At 36.7% G+C, this 22,492-nt stretch overlaps 1 protein-coding gene across 10 annotated transcripts in view; it reads right to left on the reverse strand.

Moving 5' to 3' along the window:
• Positions 1–22,492, reverse strand: part of SPICE1 (spindle and centriole associated protein 1) — a 77,739-nt gene that overhangs the window by 45,163 nt on the left and 10,084 nt on the right. For 6 of the 10 annotated variants that reach the window (XM_055110282.2, XM_055110283.2, XM_003825108.6 and 3 more), the window contains 5 exons: positions 16,064–16,162; positions 12,733–12,780; positions 8,999–9,142; positions 3,842–3,935; positions 2,999–3,105 (listed from right to left, as the gene is read on the reverse strand). In XM_055110282.2, the coding sequence (XP_054966257.1) occupies positions 2,999–3,105; positions 3,842–3,935; positions 8,999–9,142; positions 12,733–12,780; positions 16,064–16,162 (492 nt within the window). Of the gene's footprint in view, positions 1–2,998; positions 3,106–3,841; positions 3,936–8,998; positions 9,143–12,732; positions 12,802–16,063; positions 16,163–22,492 lie in introns of all 10 variants that reach the window. The other 4 variants (XM_055110281.2, XM_008978802.5, XM_008978803.4 and 1 more) reach the window with 1 other exon arrangement.

Here is a 22,492-nt window from a genome sequence, read left to right on the forward strand (position 1 = left end):
TCCCCTCATCTGATCCACTTTCTGAATGTTTTTATCTAATTCCAAAGCTGTAATTACAAATGAAATGCTATTAATTTCCAAACCTCTATCTTCACACCCAGATCTGTCCTAAGCCCTAGACATTCATATTCAACTGCCTATAAGACATCTCTATTCTGGCCAGACACAGTGGCTCATTTCTGTAATCCTAGCATTTTAAGAGGCCAAGGCAGGAGGATCATGTGAGCCCAGGAGTTTGAGACCAGCTTGGGCAACGTGGCAAAACCCCATCTCCACCAAAAACACAAAAATTAGGCAGGCTTGGTGGCGTGCACCTGTGGTCTCAGCTACTCAAGAGGCTGAGGCAGGAGGATTGCTTGAGCCCAGGAGGTAGAGGCTGCAGTGAGTCATGATTGTGCCACTGCATTCCAGCCTGGGTGACACAGCAAGACCCCATCTCAAAAAAGAAAAAAAAAAAATCCCTACTCAATAGGTCCAAGCTGAACAGCTTTCTAAGCCCTCCTACCATTCTTCCAGAAACTTTGTTCCTGCCAATATTACCTAAGACCATGAACAGTGTCACCATCTACTCAAATGCTCAAGCCAGCAAATGAGGAGTTATCCTTCTTTCTCACTTGTCCTGTCCTATCGGCCACCCAATCCTGCCAACTCTACCTCATTTTAACCAATCTCAAGTCTATCCCTATTCTCCTCTATTTCCTTCCCTATTGGCATGGCTTTGGGTCAGGCCCTCACCACTTCTAAGATGCCCACCAAAGTCTTCTAACCAGACCCTCTCTCCAGTCTTGTCCCTCCCCAATCCATCTTCCACACTATACTGGATCTCATCATGACTCCACTCTTTAAAATCCTTCAGTGACTCTACTTTTACTTTCCAGTCCTTAGTCCTTCAGGACCTAGGTCCTACTTGTCTCTCTAACCTCAACTCCTGCTATTTCCCTAATCCAATGACAAGAGACATGCCTTGATCATCTATGTATCTTAGCATCTAGTGCATGATCTGAAATATTACATGATGAATAAGTGAGTAGGTTTAGTCTCACTAATTCCTATATGGATGAAGAAACTAGGACCCAGAGAACTTAAGTAATGCAGTTACAATTCCATTTTTTCTTGGTGACTCAAGATTATCTATAGCAGGCCGGGCGTGGTGGCTCATGCCTGTAATCCCAGCACTTTGGGAGGCCGAGGCAGGCGGATCACAAGGTCAGGAGATCGAGACCATCCTGGCTAACACGGTGAAACCCCGTCTCTACTAAAAAATACAAAAAAAAAAATTAGCCGGGCATGGTGGCAGGCGCCTGTAGTCCCAGCTACTCGGGAGGCTGAGGCAGCAGAATGGCGTGAATCCGGGAGGCAGAGCTTGCAGTGAGCCAAGATTGCACCACTGCACTCCAGCCTGGGTGACAGAGCGAGACTCCGTCTCAAAAAAAAAAAAAAAAGATTATCTATAGCAACACCAATTTCCTTTCTGATGTATAGTGGTCCTCTGCTTATCTATTCAGGTATCCTCTCTCTCCTCCCTCACCGCCATTTTTCTCTGCTACCTCTGCTTTGAGAGGCTCACATCACTGTTTTTCATCTGCTATCAGCTGTAAATTGAGAAAGAACTTAAACCAGGTAGGTAAATTAGTTGTATCAGTAACATTAATTTGAAATTCTACTGCTGTATTAATGGTAATAGGCTCAAGTGTGCGAATGGACTCTTCAACAGAATAAAATCTGACTGCTTTATTCCATGTTGCTGGGATACATCGTGTACTTGTTTACAGGCTCCAATTAACTGAAAAAGTACTTAAAGTATGACTGAAATAAACAGGGCACACTTCACTTATGATTTATTTAAATAAAAGTAAAATCTTCAGTTGAACATAGTACAGCAATAAGATATTCTAGGGTGATTAAATTTCCAGCTATCTGAAAGCTAACTTCTCATTAAGTGCCAAAACATAAATGGTTTTTGCCGGAAATAGGGTAAAAGGTTTTTGGCTATTTAAAATATGTGTAACATTTTACTTAATTGCCTTTGGAAGTATGAAACAATATAATTAATATATCTTTTATGATTCTGGACCTTGCAACTCCCTAGGAATATCCCTCTAATTGATGATTCTCTTCTTTTTTCATAGAAACTATAACTTAGGAAATTTCATTAAACAGGTACTGAGTCCTAGTCATGCATAAGTTGTCTTATTTTAGTATTAAATTATTCACGGGCTTTAAAAAAATTTTACTATCTCAAAATTCTAAACATTTTCATTAATTAAGAATTCCCATTAGGTTAGAATACAGCCAATTAATGTTTTACTACTGTAATACAATTCTCCCATATAACTAGTTGATACATTGCAAGTTTCTTGTGAAGCTATTTTTTAAATATCCTAATACATTAAAAGAGACTAACATTTACGAAGTACTATGTTCCTGGTATTATACCAGGAATTTTACATAACTTTTCTCACCTGATCCATGCAACAACGATATCAGGTACATTCTAGTCCCATTTAACAAAAAACGAAGAAGCAAAACACATTCTGAGCCCACCCAGATATATTAAGAAATCAGCTCAAGAACAAACAGCTAGTAAGTAGATCCACCTGACTCCAAGTGGAAAGACTCCCTGCTGTCTCCATAATGATCGATGGTGGCAGTCTTGTTGAGCCACATGGCCTAGATTTGAATCCCATCTCTGATGCAAACTATGTGATCTTGGCCAAGTCACCTAATTTTTCTCAGCTTCAATTTCTTCATCTGCCAAATGGGGATAAAGCAGTATATACACCTACTAGGTAAGCACTCAGTAAATTTTAGCTATTATTATCCAGTCTTGTTTGATACAAACATTACTCACAGAAAGTGCAATACACTTAAGAGCAAATCTAGCAACCACAACTAGCACTTGTTGATATTTAAACTTTTAAAATATTTACCACAAGGCCTATATCAACTTAAACTTCCTTTCAGCATGAGTGTTATAGCTGTGAGTAGAACACATTACCTGAGGTTCTATGACAGACTCATTAAAGATAGATTGGGTGATAGGGTCTTGATTTACCACAATGGGACCCTGAGAGGAATCAGGAGCCACTGTTACATTTGGAAACCCTGCAAAAGGAAAAGAAGTTGTGATGATTTGTTTCATTTAATTAACTTGACTTCACAAGCTCTATACTGCCATTGGTTTGCATCATCATATGAAAATCTTAAACAGCAGCTCACATTAATGTAGTGCTTACTATATGCCAGGCACTGTTCTAAACGTACTTACATATATTAACTCATTTTACTCTCATAAAACCCTATAAGTACGATTACTATTTTACAGATCAGTAAACTGAAACTCACAGACATTAAGTAACTAGCCCAGAGTAACACTAATAGATTGCCAAGCCGGAATTCAAACCTTACATGAAAAACTAATGATGTTTCTAGAAGATTAAGATAAACAATGAACTACACACACATTAAAATAAATAATGCGTGTATCTGACAAGAGGCAAAGTTCCTTTTAGAGAGAGACTGAAGTTGCTTTAGGTTTCAAATTAAGCTTTATTCAAGTCACATTTTAAAATTACAAAATCCTGTACTTTACACCATATTTTAGTAGATTAAAACAATTTACTTTTCCTTAGCTGAATTATTTGTAATACAAGTGGTTAATATTCTTAGTGGAAAGGAAACAGATTATAATGACTCTAACCCTAACAACCCTTGTAAATCCACCCTACAATACTTGTAATATAAATAATATGATGCCTAAGAAAGGACTTTAAATTCTTCCAAATAGTCAATTGTGGGCTACAGTTAATAAAAAAGAGAAGCTTTTGTTTGAATTGAATACCTGTGCGCCTACGAGGAAACAGCTCTTTTGCTGCAGCTATTAGGTGATCAGATTTCTCCAACACATCTTGCATCTGGTATTGATCAGAAAGAATCTAGACATGTGTTAATGACAAATATTATTATTCAGATAAACATATATTTACTTTTCAAATCGCAAAGGAAAAGACCATAAAAAGGCCTGGAGCATGAAAATAACCATAGGCTACCTTCCTAAAAACCTTCAGTAGCAATATCCTTAAGAACCAGTAGATGGGGCTAAGACAATAATTAGTGGCTTTCCAATACCTGACTGAAATCCAAAGTAAGAAATATTCACAATTGTGACCCACCACATTTACATACACATATACAAAATAAAATTTTTAATTAAATAAAAAGTTAATTAAAATAAAAGTTTTAATTAACCTTGCTCCATGAGAACCACTGATATTTTCTTGTTAATTTCTATTCTATTTTTTAAATGTTGGCAGCAACTCACTTCACAATTCATTAACAAATTATAATCCATAGTTTGAAAAACACAGATGAAAGATATGAATCTTTGAGCCATAAACTTAGAGGTGTTTCAACCACTAGAGTGAATTCAGAATCCACTAATGTAATCCACTAATGTGTCAAGTCATGACCTACAACTTTAAAAACATGACATAAGATATGAGTTTTAGCATTAAACAAAAAATGTGAGGCCTCTGTGTTTAAAAACAAATCAGTTTTTTACCCTGGAGAGGTAGGAACACAAAAAGTAACATTACAGTAGTGCCTCTGGATTATGCACTTTCAACTTAGGAACTTTCATAATTAAAAGTAAGGCCACAGGCTAGAGTAAAAGCCAGATAATTCTCTCGGCACCACCACCAGATGGCATTCTCAAGTTAAAAAGTACCTGGAAACTGCTCAGTTTCCAACACTTGACTCAAATTGATAAAATATCTGGTAACAAATACTCTTACCAGAATTTCTCTATACTACAGAATCAAATACATACACAATGTGACCTCAGTTATTGTTTTAAGACAAGAAAGAAAAGTAGCAAGAGTCACATTCTTAATTTTTCCCCTTCTTCCCCGGCTATAGCCAAGGAGGTTGGCTGACTCAGTGAGAAGAAAGCCCTGAATTTATTCCTTCTACAAAGAGTAAGCTTTGGAATGGTATCAGGTCAAGAGCACATCAGACCCAGAAGACTGAGAGTCCAGTCCCAGTCAACAACCCTTCCCCAGCCCTACAGGGGTGGTAGATGGATATGGAAACACTGATAACCTATATACCACTCTAGAGATGTTTCAGAATTTTGCTATAACTTAAATTATATTATCCCACAAACCAAATTTCTATTCTTACTTAGCCGTCTTGCAAGTACAAGGAATTATGAGCTTAGGAAAGAATGTGAATGAATGAGTATAATCTTTCACTATACCAGAAAAATTACACAAAGCTTATTTCCTAATAATAATTTTAAGAGTTTACTATTTTTTAAAAGCATTGACCTATCAAAATAAAGAGATGGAATTGACACATGAAGATTATAATCTTATAACCATATTGAGACCTGATATTGATTATAATGAGGTCTCATGTAAAAACCATTATCTGTCACCTTCTGCTAGTCCAAGCTTGTCCAACCTGTGGCTCAGGATGGCTTTGAATGTGGCCTAACACAAATTTGTAAACTTTCTTAAAACATTTTGAGATTTTTTTTTTTACAACTTTTTTTTTTTTTTTTTTTTTTTTTAGCTCATCAGCTATCATTAATGTTAGTTTATTTTATGTGTGGCCCAAGACAATTCTTCTTCTTCCAATGTGCCCCAGGGAAGCCAAAAGACTGGAAACCCCTGTTTAGTCCCTGCCCTTGGGAAAAATGGTTTGAGTGATCAAAGATCAGTGTATTGGCTTTTACTTCTTCTTTCTAGATTTATAACTCCTCTCATAAAGCCCATCCATTTGACAGGTAAACTGATCTCTACAAGCCTAACTCTATCTATTACTCCTCAAATGAGTTTGCAGAGCACAAACTTAAACCTGTAAGTGGTGGTACACATGTTGGATTTTCAAAGGATCCCAGTCTCTACAAAAAAAAAAAAGACATTATCAGAAACTCGTCATCTTAGCCCTTTTGTACCACGGTAAAAGACATCAGGTAGAATTGGGAAATTACAAAGAGGCTTTAGGAGTTATTACATTTTGGGGATTTATAAGATCTTTTTGAAAGCCTCCCTCTCCATGAGTGAGAGGGAACCCTAATTTGCTTGATTCCCGTGGCATGGGTACATCTTACAGCAAATGAAGTCTAAGATTATGCTGGCCGAAGAGCTTTCTCTTAATTTATGTTAATCTGGGAGTCCACCTTCAGGTGGATGGGTCCTGTTAGCTTTAATACATAATGATGAAGCTTATGTGAATATGTCTAAGGAGGCTTCTTCCTTTGGTCCACTGCATCCCTTAAACAGAGACGTTGCAAATTTACCAACATTGAAATAAAAGATGCACATATCCATTGACTAAGCAATTCTACTTTTAAGAATTTATCCTGAAAATATACTTACATGTGTACCCAAAAACATTTTCAAGGATATTTATTACATTATTGATAGTAGCAAGGTAGAAAACAATCTGTGGGTAACTGACAGTACTACTTAAGTATCCAGCAATGTTCTTTTGGTTTCTCCTTTAACAGCAGAACTCCTGCATTTTAGCCAATTACATAGCTAGATTTCCCAACCATCTTTGTAAGTGGGAATGGCCATGTGATGACTTTCTGGCCAACAGGATATATGCCAGAATTTCTGGGTGACATGTAATAGGAGTAGCATGCACTGTTCTTCCTGTTTCCTGCTGGCTGGCATATAGCTGAATGAAGCTGCTATGGCCATTTTGTATTCAGAGACAGAAGCTGTGTAATAAAGGACTGCAGAGTTCCCTACCAGCTACCACTTTCCTCTCAACTGTTTAATAAACAGAAACAAATTTGTTTGTTTAAAGCAAAACATATAGGAGGGTATTTTTTTATTTCCAGAAGCTTAAATTATACTCTAATACACAACCTAAGTGTTCACCAATAAAGCACAGGATAAATAAATTGTGGTACATCTATATGCTAATGGCCATCAAAAAGAAAAGGTAGATGTCTAAGCACTGACAGGAAATTATCCCAAGATATGCTGGTAGAGAGAAAATACCTGAATCCTGATGAGAGCTGAGGTGCTCAACCCCTGCAGCACATTCAAATTACATAGGAACTGTCTAAAAAACACCTACATGGGGCCACATCCTAGGTCAACTAAATCTGAATCTCTGGGTATAGAGTCCAGATATAGTCATATATATATATATATATATATATATATATATATATATATATATATACACACACACACACACATACATACATGCATAGAGAGAGAGAGAGAGAGAGAGAAAGAGAGTTTTCTTTTTTTTTTTTTTTGAGACAGAGTCTCACTCTGTTGCCCAGGCTGGAGTGCAGTGGCACAATCTCAGCTCACTGCAACCCGGATTCAAGCGATTCTCCTGCCTCAGCCTCCCTGAGTAGCTGGGACTACAGGCACCTGCCACTGTACCCAGCTAATCTTTAGGGCTTTTTTTTTTTTTTTTGGTTTTGCTGTTGTTGTTTTTGAGACAGGCTGGAGTGCAATGGACCAATCTCGGCTCACTGCAACCTCCGCCTCCCAGGTTCAAGCAATTCTCCCACCTCAGCCTCCCAAGTAGCTGGGATTACAGGCACCCGCCATCATGCTCAGCTAATTTCTGTATTTTTGTAGAGATGGGGTTTCACCATGTTGGCCAGGCTGGTCTTGAACTCCTGACCTCAGGTGATCTGCCCGCCTTGGCCTCCCAAAATGCTGGGATTACAGGCATGAGCTGCCACACCCAGCTGTTATATATTTTTTTAATGGAGCTTCTTGACCCTGACTGATTCTAATGTGCAGTGAGAGTTGAGAACCACTATACTAGTGCCTGAGGCAGCAGATCTACAAAAAGAAGGCAAAGAAACATCACTCATCGTCTCTCACCACCCTTCTTTAAACACCTACTTCTACCACATCTATAACTTGTATGAGAAATTCAGGACATGAGCAGGAACCACTAGAGAAAGGAAAATAAGCCCAGAGTCTGATGCAATCCAAGCAGGCTGCCTTTTTTCGTGGTGAGATCTGTGTTTTTAGGCCTTTCACTGAGAATTACCCCATAACATTTAAATGTATGCGACTTGTCCAAGATCACCAAAAGATACTTACCTGTAAAGAAGCATTCTCTCAATCAAGCCACTGTTCTTTTCTCAAGCTCATGTAAACATTTATTTGGGAGATATTATTCTTCCTGATGATGTCTAAGACTGAGACTTTATTTCAATAAGAAGCCTAACAAATTCCTCAAAAGAAAATGTATGATTCAAAGCTGCCGTGAAAGGTCAGACAGCTAAGTGCTGTACATAAGCTTCAATCTGAACAAGGAGCAACACTACAGACAAAGCACATTCCTTCACAATGACTTCAGCTCAAATTTAAAAAGGTTATTTGCTGTAGTTTCCTCTTATTTCCCATATTGTTTATCCCTACATATCTGATTACTTATCTGAACACCCCACGTCTGGCAAAAGGTTAAGCCAAAAACAAGTTGCTTATTACTCAGTTGGACAAGCATACAACATCATTATTTTTTTTTTCAAAGTAACCTAACAGCACTGCTGTTAAACTGAGAAAAATAATTATAGCAGCTTATATATAAAAAGAGGAATAAGAAAAGGTTGTGCTAATCACTTTACCGAGAAAAATAATTATAGCAGCTTATATACAAAAAGAGGAATAAGCAAAGATTGTGCTATTCACTTTGTAAGTATTATATCACTGAAATCTCATAGCAATACAAGCAAATAATAATTTTAAATATGAGAAAATTCAGGCTGAAAAGTTAAATAATTTACTTAGGGTCACACAGCTGGTAAGTAGTAGAACAGGAATTCAAACCACCAAACCAGACTCCAGTCACCACTCTGTTGCTTTTTTTGAAGTCCACATGTAGATTATTGAATAAGAATGCAGTGATTACTAGAGTCTCTCCAACGTGAATCAAATTGAAGAAAAAGAAAGAACCCTATTTATCTCCTTTTTTTCTTTCTAACTCTAATGCAGTTTAGCATTACCTCCTTCATGATAGACAATCTTCTTTTCTCAAGATTTAAAGTTTCTGGTTTCTGCTTCCTCCATTTTCTCTTCAAAGCTTTTTCTTGGAGTTCCCAGTGTACTAATGCTCTATTCTTCGATTTGTGTATTTCATGACGGCGTACCTATACAGAAGAGAAAAGTACATAAAGGAATGTTTCAGACACAAAGAAGTTGCCTATTCAGATGATGAGATCACCTACTCTAGTTCATCACTTTTTAAACTTTTTCTGGTCCAATATGTGCATGTTTATATATATTCATAGCCAAAATTTTCAGTCCCCTAAAATTTCAAAAATGATCTTAAAGAAAGAAGTATATAGAACTGGTAAACCTACCTAAAAGATGTACAGAAAGAAATAATAATTTCTACTACTTTTCTGCAAGACTATCCAGCAAACTAGTGTTTTTCAAACCACAGGTTGGGACTCACTTAATGGATGATAAAATCAATTCATGGGTCAAAACCAGCATTTTTTTTTTTAACATACACATACACACATATACATACACTAACTGAGCACAATGTAAAAGGTACAAAATCCACCGAGTCATCTTTGGCAAAGACACACTCATTTCATGATCATCACATTACCACCAAGAAATAATAATGTAGTGTGTTTATAGCCCTTCAATGGCCTCATGTGGGAGTGGGTCACTGAAAATACAGAAGTCAGGGAAATAGAGTTCCTGAAGTACAAGAAGAGATACACGCCACAGATCTCAAGTGTTAGAGGGTTCACTAAGGTGGGTTCACTAAGGTTCACTAAGGTAGCTAAGAAATAAAATTAGATATTTGATTTTACAAGTACTCTAGTATTCAGAACTGTGAACATGAACATATATGATAAAATGTACTGCTGAGTTTTCACCATGTAAATAAAAAATCAATCCATTAAAGAGACAATAACAAGTATTACACAAGGATTCTGACTCACAAAAAACAAATGAAGATGACATTTTTTAGACAATTGAGGAGATTTGAATATGGGCTAGGTATTAGGTGTTACAAATAATTATATTTACTTTTGTTGGATGTAATAATGGCACTGTGGTTATGTTGAAAAAAAAAGGCTTACATTTTTAAAAAATGCAAACTGAATATGTAAGCACAAAATGATGTGTTCTCTGGAATTTGCTTTAAAATATTTCAGAGAAAAAAGAAAAGGGTAAGATAAATGAAGCAACTGTGGCAAATTTTTAATAACTATCCTATCTGGGTGAACAGTACATAGTAGTTACTTCTATTTTTATCTCCATTTTCCCTTGAGTTTGAAATTTTTCATTTAAAAAATATTAACTCAGTTGGGCATAATTATTATTCTCAGTAAATAGTTAATGAGCACCTACTAGGATTAAGACTCCCGGGTACACAAAGATGTATAAGATATGGTCTGTATCTCTCAAAAGCATTAACAATCTGCCCATTGAGATTGGGCACATCCTTATAAAGACAAATGATATACATTAGATGTCATATACTCAATGCCTAAGTTAGGTAGTAATAGTTCAGAGGAGATAACTGTTGGTCAGTTTCAAAAACAGGACTTCAAACTTACTATAAAACGATAGTAATCAAGACAATGTGGTACTGGCATAAGGATTGACATATAAATCAGTGAAATAGAATTGAGAGTGCTGAATAAACATTTATATTTATGGACAAGTGATTTTTCAACAAGAGTTCCAAGATCATTCAATGGGGAAAGAATAGTCTTTCCAATAAATGCTGTTTGGACAATGATTATCCTTTAGCAAAAAATAGTTGGGGCCCCCCCCACCACACACCATACAGAAAAATTAACTTAAAATGAATCATAGTTCTACATATAAGAACTACAACTATAAAACTCTTAGAAGAAAACATAGGAGTATGTCTTTGTGAACCTTGGGTTAGGTAACAGTTTCTTAGGTATGATACTAAAAACTCAAGTGACAAAATAAAAAACAGGTAAATTTGACTTCATCAAAATTAAAAACTTCCCTACTTAAAGGACACCATCAAGAAACTGAAAAAACAACTAAGAAAATGGGAGAAAATACTTGCAAATTATATCTGATAAGGAACTCAAATCCAGAATACATACATAATTTTTATAACTCAACAATAAAAGCATAAATAATCCAATTTTTAAATGACTAAGGTATTTGAATAGACATTTCTCCAAAGAATATAGTAGAACTGGCCGAAAAGTACACAAAAGGATGCTTAACATCATTTATCAATTAGGGAAATGCAAATTGAAACCACAATGAGACAGCACTTTACACCTACTAAGAGAACTAAAATGAAAAAGGTGACAGTAACAATGTGAGGAAACTGGAAGCCTCATACATGCTGGCGGGGATGTAAATGGTGCAGCCACTTCATAGAACAGTTTGACAATTATTTAGAAAGTTAAATATGGAGAAATTATATGACTCAGCAATTTTACTCCTAGATGTATACATATAAAAGAACTGATAATATATGTTCACACAAAAACTTGTACATGAATGTTCACAGCAGCATTATACGAAACAATGCAAAAGCAGAAACAATGCAATGTCCACCAACTGAACAACAGATAAATAAAATGGTAGATCCATACAATGGAATATTATTTGGCAATTATAAGGAATAAAGAACTACTATGAGCTGGGCGTGGTGGCTCATGCCTATAATACCAGCACTTTGGGAGGCTGAGGTGGGCAGATTCCTTGAGCCCAGGAGTTCGAGACCAGCCTGGGCAAGACGGCAAAACCCTGTGTCTACAAAAAATACAAAACTTAGCCAGGCGTGGTGGCATGCACCTGTAGTCCCAAGTACTCAAGATGCTGAGGTGGAGATGGCTTGATCACAGGAGGTGGAGGCTGCAGTGGGCAGAGACATACATGCTACAACAGGGATGAACCTTGAAAATATTATGCTAAGACAAAGAAGCTAGACACAAAAGGCCACGTGTTGTATTCCACATATATCAAACGACCAGAATAGGCAAATACATAAAAGCACAAAGTACACTGGTCATTGCCACAAACTGGGAAGAACTGGGCACAAGGAGTGACTGTTAATGGGTAGAGGGTTTCATTTTGGGGTAATGAAAACATTCCAAAATTAGATAGTGACAATGGTTGCACAACTCTGAATATACCAAAAATCACCAAACTGCACACTTTAAACAGGTAAATTTCATGGTATGTGAACTATATCTCAATAAATCTTAAAAAAAAAAAAAAAACCTAAGTGGAAACATAAAAAAAAAAGTAGGATTTGAACTAGGATAAGGAAGTAAGGTAAGATTTGAACGGGTAGAGAAGAAGGTACAGAAACTGTTCCAAGTAAGGAATGGGGGCTCAGACATGGAAATACACAGAAATTATTACATTGACTAGAACAATATGTTTGTATAGGGAAGTAATAAATAATGCTGAAGATATCTATAGATTTTTTAAAAAGGCAGATAGATAGATATATATCGGGCAGTACTAGACTGAAGAGATTTCAACTATAAACCCAACATATTTAATGAAACTCTAATACATACTAATTGATATTCCTAGCTAAAATCAGGAAGTCCAGAAGATAGGCGTTTTGATTTTATATAGACATAAACAAGATTAAACACAACTGAACAACTTCCAGGAAGTGCCTATAGTTTCTATTCTAAAGGTTACAAGTCAAATACCAAATAAAACACTGAATAAATGACTTAAGTTTTGATATTAAACTCACCAGATCTTCAGGAGTTGCCCGATGAACGGTTAGATCACTCACGGTATTCTGTAAAAAAAGGTGGCCTTTCTTTAAAAAAAAAAAAAAAAAGTTTTCTTATAAAATATACACATTTATTGGATTTTAATGGCTAAAATGGTTTCAAAATCCTAGGACCAAAAATTTTTTTCTTTCTAGGAACCAGTATTCTCAATTTAGATATGAACACATATTAGTTTTAGGTGTCCTATTTATAGAAAATAACAGACTAATTTTAGATGTCTTACAGAAAATAAGTACTGTATTCACCAAGCAGTCATACACTATAGTAAAACAATGAAAATACTCAAAATGAATATATGATATATGAATAAATGGTAGTATATATTCAAAATGAGTAAGTTTAACTAAAGTTTTAGTTTTCACACTGTAGTCTATGGAATCCCAGGATTCCACAACGCAACACTAAAGGTTCCTAAAAGAAAGTGAGATCACTGGCTGGGTACAGTGGCTCATGCCTGTAATCCCAGCACTTTGGGAGGCTGAGGTGGGTGGACCACCTGAGCTCAGGAGTTCGAGAACAGCCAGGCCAACATGGCAAAACTCCGTCTCTACTAAAAATACAAAAATTAGCCAGACCTGGTGGCGGGCACCTGTAATTCCAGCTACTCAGGAGGCTGAGGCAGGAGAATCACTTGAACCTAGGAGGTGGAGTCTGCAGTGAGCCAAGATTGTGCCACTGCACTCCAGCCTCAGCGACAAAGCGAGTTTCTATCTAAAAAAAAAAAAAAAAAAGAAAGTGTGATCACTATAGAGAGGTTCAATTTGTGTCTGCAAACATCTTAAGCATAGATTCTACTACAATGGAAGATGAAATTTGAGGGCAATGCATAATTTCATAAAATGTGAAAACAGTCACTTAAATTAAAAGGCACTAAACTAATATGGCAGGGCTACCACCCTGCACAACTCCATAAGTTACCATTAATATCGGAGTCCGTGTAAATAGCACCCCTTGAAATTGTGTGGTACACAGGCTGCACAGCTCTAAGTAGCAACCCTGTAACTTGGCCCTTTCCAAAGCAACTTCAGCCATTTTGCTACACAGATTTGGTAAGGCAGTAAATAAAACAAGTTAGTTTTACTTCTAAGTGACGAGGAATACGAACAGTCAAAAATGGCTTCTGATCAAAGACTAAACTTTTTGGCCATGATTTATATTTGGCTCAAGGCTTTTCTGTATGAAAACTGTTATTACTTTTACAATGATTTAGAAAGGTACAAGAGCCAGGCATGGTGGTGTGCGCTTGTAGTCTCAGCTACCCAGGAGGTTCAGGAGGCCGAGGCAGGAAGATCCCACCATGAGCCCAGGAGTCTGAGGCCAGCCTGGGCAACATAGCAAGACCTTGTCTCAAAAAAAAAAAAAAAAAAGGGAAAAGGAAAAGAAAGGTACAAGGTACAACTACAGGATCATGAGAATTGTTTTTAATAGGCATTTAAAAACTCAGGCATACAAGTAAGTGATAGGCTTGAAATTTGTTCTCATGGAAGAAAATAATAATTCCATCAATACTAAAACCATTGCTTAAAACCATTTTCTTTTGACATTCCATTTAAATCTAATCTACAAGCCATTTCAGAAAATGTTTCACTATTTTTATCAAGACAGTAATAATCAGTTTGATCTCTTCTCCATCATTTACCATTTACTCCAAATGACTTACGACTATTTTCCAAGTTCAGTCTACCTTCAAAAAACAAAAGATTTTTCCAGCACTGCAGATAATAAAAAGTAAATGACGAAGGTTCTTAATGCAATTTCAAATGATAGATTTCAATTAAGTTTTAAGCAATAGTGGCATATTGTAATAAATGCAGTCATCCCACAGTATCCAGGACACCCACATATACCAAAATCCACACATACTCAAATCCCACCTAATTGGCTCTCCATATCTGGGTTTTACATCCTGAAAACACTGTATTTTCAATCCACCTTTCGTTGTAGAGGTGGAACCCCAGGATACAGCCAACTGTATTTATTGAAAAAAAATTCATGCGTAAATGAACCCGTGCAGCTCAAACTCATGTTGTTCAAAGGTCAACTGTACTAAACTTCTCAAAGTAACCACTCTGAAGGGGAAAATATGTTATCACATATTTTTTTTTTCCGATTTATCAGTTTCCTTACCTTAGAGTCACATCCTTGTTATTAAAATTTTATAGCCAATCAGACTGCAACAAAACAATCTAAACACAGAGAAGTCCCGCTGCCCCACTTCAAAGGCAGTCAGTTTGCCCAGGATATCTGGCTAACATGGTAGGTTGCAAACAAGAAGATTCCAAGGCCAAAAGAATCCCTGAGATCCAAACTAATCCCTAACTAGTTACTCTTCGCAATGGAAAGTAAAGACACCTAAAGTCTCATGGTCCAAACCAAAGTATCAGGTCACAAAAGAGAAATCTAGCTGGGTGCGATGGCTCGCCTATAATCCCAGCACTTTGGGAAGCGAAGGCACGAGGATTGCTTGAGGCTAGGAGTTTAAGACCAACCTGGGCAACACGGCAAGGACCTGTCTCTACAAAAAATATTTTTTTTAAGTTAGCCAGGGGTGGTGGTGCATGCCTCTGGTCCTAGCTACTCAGGAGGCTAAGGCAGGAGGATTGCTGGAGTCCAGGAGTTTAAGGCTGCAGTGAGCTATGATGGCATCACATCACTCCAGCCTGGGTGACAGGACATGACCCTGTCTCTTAAAAAAAAGATATAAATCCTCTTGGTAACACCAGGCAATATTCAGGTTAGGAGCCAGAGATCACATGTTACAGGTACTTCAGCCTTGTCTTATACCACAAGAGAACATTTGTTCTGAAACCGATCAACCTCTGGAATTGAGCAATTCATGGGATAAGAGAGCAAAGGTCACCTATTTTTTTCAGCCAAAACTGGCACTCACATGTTTATGATATCACTGGTTGCTCTGAGCAAACCTAAAAAAGGTACCGAAAAATTTACAGACTTCATTGACACCAGTGAGCTAGAGTTGCCTTTATGCAGTGAGTTCTCAGAGTCAAAGTGAAAAGACTTTTTTAAAAATATGCTCCCCATCCCCTTAAGATTCCAATTCTTCAGAGGATATAGAGGTTACAGCCTGGATGTGTGTATTCTAAAAACCTCCCCCAAAGGATTCTGCTTTTCCCTCCAAGACCTAGAATATCACATGCCCAGAAACCTATTCCACCCTATTACGTGATGAGCCCCATTCAGAACACCATCTTGCATGACTAGGGCCATATCACTGTGTCCATTTCTCCAGAGTAATGTTACATTATTTACTATCCCACCTATACTCACATCCCATTCTTGTTTCACTGAAGTTTTCTTCTTCTTTACTTTCGGTGTCTTTCTTACACCAACTCGGGGACCACAGCGGTTCACTCTGACAAATGACATCTAGGAATAATAATCACATCAAATTTTAAAAATACAAGAAAAAACAATAAGCATCACCAGAGTGGGGGAAGACACCTGAAAAAAAACAAATTTTAAAATGCCAGAAGAAAAATTTAAGCATGATGAAAGGAACAGCCTATCAAAATACTTAGTTCTTTCATTTTACAACTAATAAATGTTGGTACTGATAATTATAATAAAAGAGGTCTCAAGTCAATAACTTATATATTTGATTAAAAAAGAACTCTAGGAATGCAGAAATTATGGCCTAAAGCAGAGAACTAAGACATTCGTCATAAGCTTTGTCATCAGTTACACAAATTTACAATTAGTAGAAAATAGCCCAGTCACAAGCTAACAATATGAATGTAAGGTGAAGGGAAGAAAGGGCAAAAGAGAGTTGGAGTTCTTTTTTAAGCACTCTAACACTCAAAATCACTACCAGGTACATATGGGCTTACTTGAAAATAAAAGTAGCTAAACTTTAGAGAACAAATGAGGTATGATATCACTTCTAATATATCTGTCACATAATGCTAAATGGTGCTAATTATTGATTTTTTTCTATTGCTGATAAACAAATTAATAATTATTGATTTTAAACTAGAATTTTTAAATTGCCAACATTAGCTTGCCACTGTTTAAAACAGCAATGCTAAGCACACTAGACTACACATTACACCAAATTAGAAAAAGACCCATAGTCCCCAAACACCAGGATTTTACAATACATATATATGACTTTTAAAAAGCAATACATATACATGACTACTATTGCAGACACTTTTAACCTACCTAAATAATTACAGGACTTTCCAGCTGACCCCCTTACTCCCAATTAGTCTAAAACAAGGACTCTAGTATTTTCCTTAAGTACTTTTTTTTAAAAAAAATCATTGTCTACTATAATAAAAATGTCTAAATACAAGTATTTCTTAAGAGTTTGCCCTCAATCTTCCTTGCACTCTGTACTCTCTCTTAACAAGAACATTCACTCCTTAAACATGGTATCTAATTTCAGCATTTACAATTTCAGCCAAAGAAAACAAGTCACATACAAGTTAGAAAATAACATTTAAGTTTTATGATGGTAATGATGATGATAGCCACGGTGGTAATGATGGCATCAGCTAACACATACTGTGTGCTTACTATATGCCAGATGCTATTCTAAGCTCTTTAAACGTTATTTTCTTGAATCCTCACAATAACCCCATGAGGTACTTACTATTTATTCCTCATTTTACAAACGAGAAAACTGAGAGACAAAAGTTAACCAACCATGAAGGTCACACAATTAGTAAGTAGCAGAGCCATAAGTACCATTTAAAAAGATACAGAATATAATAGAACAAAGAGTCTAAAACAAACCCTTACATTTATGGTCAGTTTTTCAACACGGGTGCCAAGACAATTCAATGGGGAAAGAATAGTCTTTTCAACAGATGGTGCTGGGACAACTGGATACGCATATGAAAAAGAATGAAGTTGGACTCCTACCTCACACCATATTCAAAAATTAAATTGAATCATGGATTTAAATATAAGAGCTAAAACTACAAAACTCTTAGAAGAAAACATAAGAGTAAATCTTCGTGAGCCGTGGGTTAAGCAATGGTTTCTTAGAAATGACACAAAAAGCACAAGCAACCAAAGAAAAAAATAAATTGGACGTAATCAAAATTAAGAATTTTTGTGCTTCGAAGGCACAATCAAGAAAATGAAGACAACCAATAGAATGGGAGAAAGTATCTGCAAATCCTCTATCTGATAAAGGACTTGAATCCAGACTATATAAAGAAATTTTACAATTCAACAATTTAAAAAATCCGATTTAAAAATGGGCATAGGACTTGAATAGACATTCCTCCAAGGAAGATACTATAGACAGCTAAGAAACACATGAAAAGATGTTCAACATAATTAGTCATTAGGGAAATGCCAATCAAGATGCCACCTCACACCGACTAGGATGGCTATAATCAAAAAGACGGACAACAACAAGCACTGACAAAAATATGGAAAAACTAGAATCCTCACATATTGCACATGGAATGTAAAATAGTGTGGGCACTTTGGAAACAGCTGGCAATTCCTCAAGAAGCTAAACACAGAGTAACAGCATGACCCAGCAATTCAACTCGCATATTTACATCCAAGAGAACTAAAAACATACGTCCACGTAAAAACTTGTACATAAAAGGTCACAGCAGCATTTTGAACAGACAAAAAGTAGAGACATCCCAAATGTCCACCAACTGATGAATGTATTAATAAAATGTGGTATATCTACACAATGGACTATTACTTGGCAATAATAAGCAATGGTGTACTGATACATGCTACAACATGAATGAATCTTGAAAGGGTTCTAAACACAGAAGGCCCCCTATTGTTTGGTATCATTGATATGATGTGTCCAGAATAAGTAAATCCACAGAGACATAGATTAGTGATTGCCAGCATCTAGAGGGAGCATATAATGGAGAGTGACTGCTAATGGGTATAGTGTTTCTTTGGGGAGTGAAGAAAATGTTCTGAAATTAGATAGTAATGTTAGTTGCGCAATTATGTGAATTGACTAAAAACCTCTGAACTGTATACTTTAAAGGGTGAATTATAGCTCAATAAAGCTGTTATTTTAAAAGATAGGAAAACAATAGTTATTCAAAGACATGAATCTAATGTATTTTAACCACTTAGATCTTTAACCACTTAGATCTCCAATTTACTCTGCAAAAACAAGAGTCATAAAATGTCAGTATACCTATATGATGAATTATGTATCCATTAAAATTAAAAATGTTTAATGACAGGAAAATACATAAGAAGTATAAAAAGTAGAATACAGAACTGTATGTATAGTATATTCTCAATGATGTTAGAATATAGGCATTATTAATAAAGCACTTATCTCTGCTAAGAGCTTCACATTTGATCCCACAACCCTGTGAAGCCTGTTCTGTCTTGAGAGACAATATAGTATAAAGGCTAAGAATACAGTCTGGAATCACTGTCTGGGTTCACATCCCAGCTTTTTCACTAACTATAAAACAGAACTAATTAAATATATAAGTGCTTAGAACCCCTGCTGATATGGTTTGGCTGCGTCCCCACCCAAATCTCATCTCGAATTGTAGTCCCCATAATCCCCATGTGTCATGAGAGGGACCCAGTGGGAAGTGATTGGATCATGGAGAGCAGTTTCCCTCTTGCTGTTTTCATGATAGTGAGTTCTCATGAGATCTGATGGGTTTACAAGTGTCTGGCATTTCCCGTTTGCACTCACTTTCTCTCCTGCCACCTTGTGAAGAAGGTACCTGCTTCTGTTTGGCCTTCTGCCATAATTGTAAGTTTCCTGAGGCCTGCAAAACTGTGAGTCAATTAAACCTCTTTTCTTTATAAATTACCCAGTCTCGAGTATTTCTTTATGGCAGCATGAGAATGAACTAATACACCTGCCTAGCATACAAAATTGTATTTAAATGTTGAGGATAATGATGTCAGTGACAACAATTAACCCTTTTCCCAAATAAGAAAAATGAGACTGGAAGAATCAATACAGTGAAAATAGCCATACTGCCATTTTTAAGTAATTTATAGATTCAATACTATGCCTATTAAACTACCATTAACATCTTCACAGAATTAGAAAAAACTATTTTAAAATTCATATGGAACCAAAAAAGGGCCCATATAGCCAAGACAATCCTAAACAAAAAGAACAAAGTTGGAGGCATCATGCTACCCTACTTCAAACTATACTACAAGGCTACAATAACCAAAACAGCATGGTACTGCTACAAAAGCAGACATATAGACCAACGGAACAGAATGGAGAACTCAAAAATAAGACTGCACATCTACAACCATCTGATCATCAACAAACCTGACAAAAACAAGCAATGCGGAAAGGATTCCCTACTTAATAGTGTTGGGAGAACTGGTGAGCCATATGCAGAAAATTGAAACTGGACCCCTTCCTTACACTATAGACAAAAATCAACTCAGGATAATTAAAGGCTTAAATGTAAAACCCAAAACTATAAAAACCCTAGAAGAAAATCTAAGCAATACCATTCAGCACATACACACAGGCAAAGATTTCATGATGAAAATGTCAAAAGCAATTGTAACGAAAGCAAAACTTAACAAATGGAATCCAATTAAACTAAAGAGCTTCTGCACAGCAAAAGAAATTATCATCAGAGCAAACAGACAACCTACAAAATGAGAGAAAAATTTTGCAATCTCTCCATCTGACAAAGGGCTAATATCCAGAGTCTACAAGGAACTTAAATTGACAAGAAAAAAACAAACAACCCCATTAATAAGTGGGCAAAGGACATGAACACAAACTTCTCAAAAGAAGACATTTATACAGCCAACAAACGTATGGAAAAAAGTCAACATCACTGATCGTTAGAGAAATGCAAATCAAAACTACAATGAGATACCATCTCATGCCAGTCAGAATGGCGATTATTAAAAAGTCAAGAAACAACACATGCTGGCAAGACTGTGGAGAAATAGGAACAATTTTACACTGTTGGTGGAAATGCAAATTAGTTCAACCATTGTGGAAGACAGTGTGGCGATTCCTTAAAGACCTAGAACCAGAAATACCATTTGACCCAGCAATCACATTTCTGCATATATACCCAAAGGAAAATAAATCATTCAATTATAAAGATACACGCACATATATGTTCACTGCAGCACTATTCACAATAGCAAAGAGATGGAATCAACCCAAATGCCCATCATTGATAGACTGAATAAAGAAATGTGGTACATATAAACCATGGAATACTATACAGCCATAAAAAGGAATGAGATCATGTCCTTTGCAGGGGCATGGATGGAACTGCCAAGTATAATGATACTTGGCAAACGAATGCAGGAACAGAAAATCAAACACCACATGTACTCACTTATAAGTGGGTGCTGAACAATGAGAACACATGGACACAGGGAGGGGAGCAACACACACTGGGGCCTGTCGGATGGCAGGGGTATGCAGGGAGGCAGAGCATCAGGAAAAATAGCTAATGCATGCTAGATTTAATACCTAGGTGATGGGTTGATAGATGCAGCAAACCACTATGGCACACGTTTACCTATGAAACAAACCTGCACATACCGCACGTGTACCCTAGAACTTGAAACAAAATTTAAAAATATTAAGAATATTAAAATTCAAAAAAAATGAAAAATGAGGCTTAGAGAAAGTATATAGCTCAAAGTTATACAAATAATAACAGGCAGAGCCAAGAGCTGACACTCAAGACCAGGTCTGACTGACTGTAAAGCACATGCTGGAAAACTTTGCCAGAATTGGGTTACCTCTGTTTGCTTTTATATTTCCCAAATTTTCTATAATGGACCTATGTTACTCTTAAAAATGGGGGGAAAAGTATTTCAAGTTACATTTAGAATATTTTACTTATTCAGAAGCTAAAACTCCAGATGAGAATGCATACTGGCCAACGACTTGATTACAGCTTTGGAAGACCCTAAGCAAAGAATCTAACTAAGCCATGTCCAAACTCACAACCCACAGAAATTGTGAAATGATAAATAGTAATTGTTTTAGGCCACTAAATCTGTGGTAATTTACTACCTGTGTACAGTAGGATAACACAGGTATAGTTAAGCTGCTATCCCATCTTTGCCCTTCTCTTGCCATCCAGCTTCATGAAAAGGTACACTTTAGCACCTGTATTTACTATTCCTTAGTTCTACCTCCAAGTTTTATTAATTACAAAAACTCTGACCCCACCTTTGCACTGAAAAGCTTTCTTTTTTTTTTTTTTTTTTTTTTGAGACGGAGTCTTGCTCTGTTACCAGGCTGGAGTGCAGTGGCACGACCTCAGCTCACTGCAACCTCCACCTCCCGGGTTCAAGCGATTCTCCTCCCTCAGCCTCCTGAATAGCTGGGATTACAGGCGCGTGCCACCATGCCCGGCTAACTTTTGTATTTTTAGTAGAAACGAGGTTTCACCATGTTGGTCAGGCTGGTCTCGAACTCCTGATCTCGTGATCTACCTGCCTTGGCCTCCCAAAGTGCTGGGATTACAGGCGTGAGCCACCACACCTGGCCTCTTCTATTCTTTTCTCCTTTTCTTCACAGGCTCTATTGTCCTCCTCCACACAAACAATTTAATCAAGGATTTCCACCCAGTTCTATCTCAGTTCTCATTCTTCTTGTCTTTCCATTAGATACCCTCTCCTTTCATTCAATAATTATTTGGGGGAGTGCAGCACACACCAGGCACTGGCTAGGCATTAGAGATACAAATAAACAAGAAAACTAAGTAAACTAAATAA

Source organism: Pan paniscus, chromosome 2 (genome assembly GCF_029289425.2).
Source record: "Pan paniscus chromosome 2, NHGRI_mPanPan1-v2.0_pri, whole genome shotgun sequence".
Classification (NCBI taxonomy): domain Eukaryota; kingdom Metazoa; phylum Chordata; class Mammalia; order Primates; family Hominidae; genus Pan; species Pan paniscus.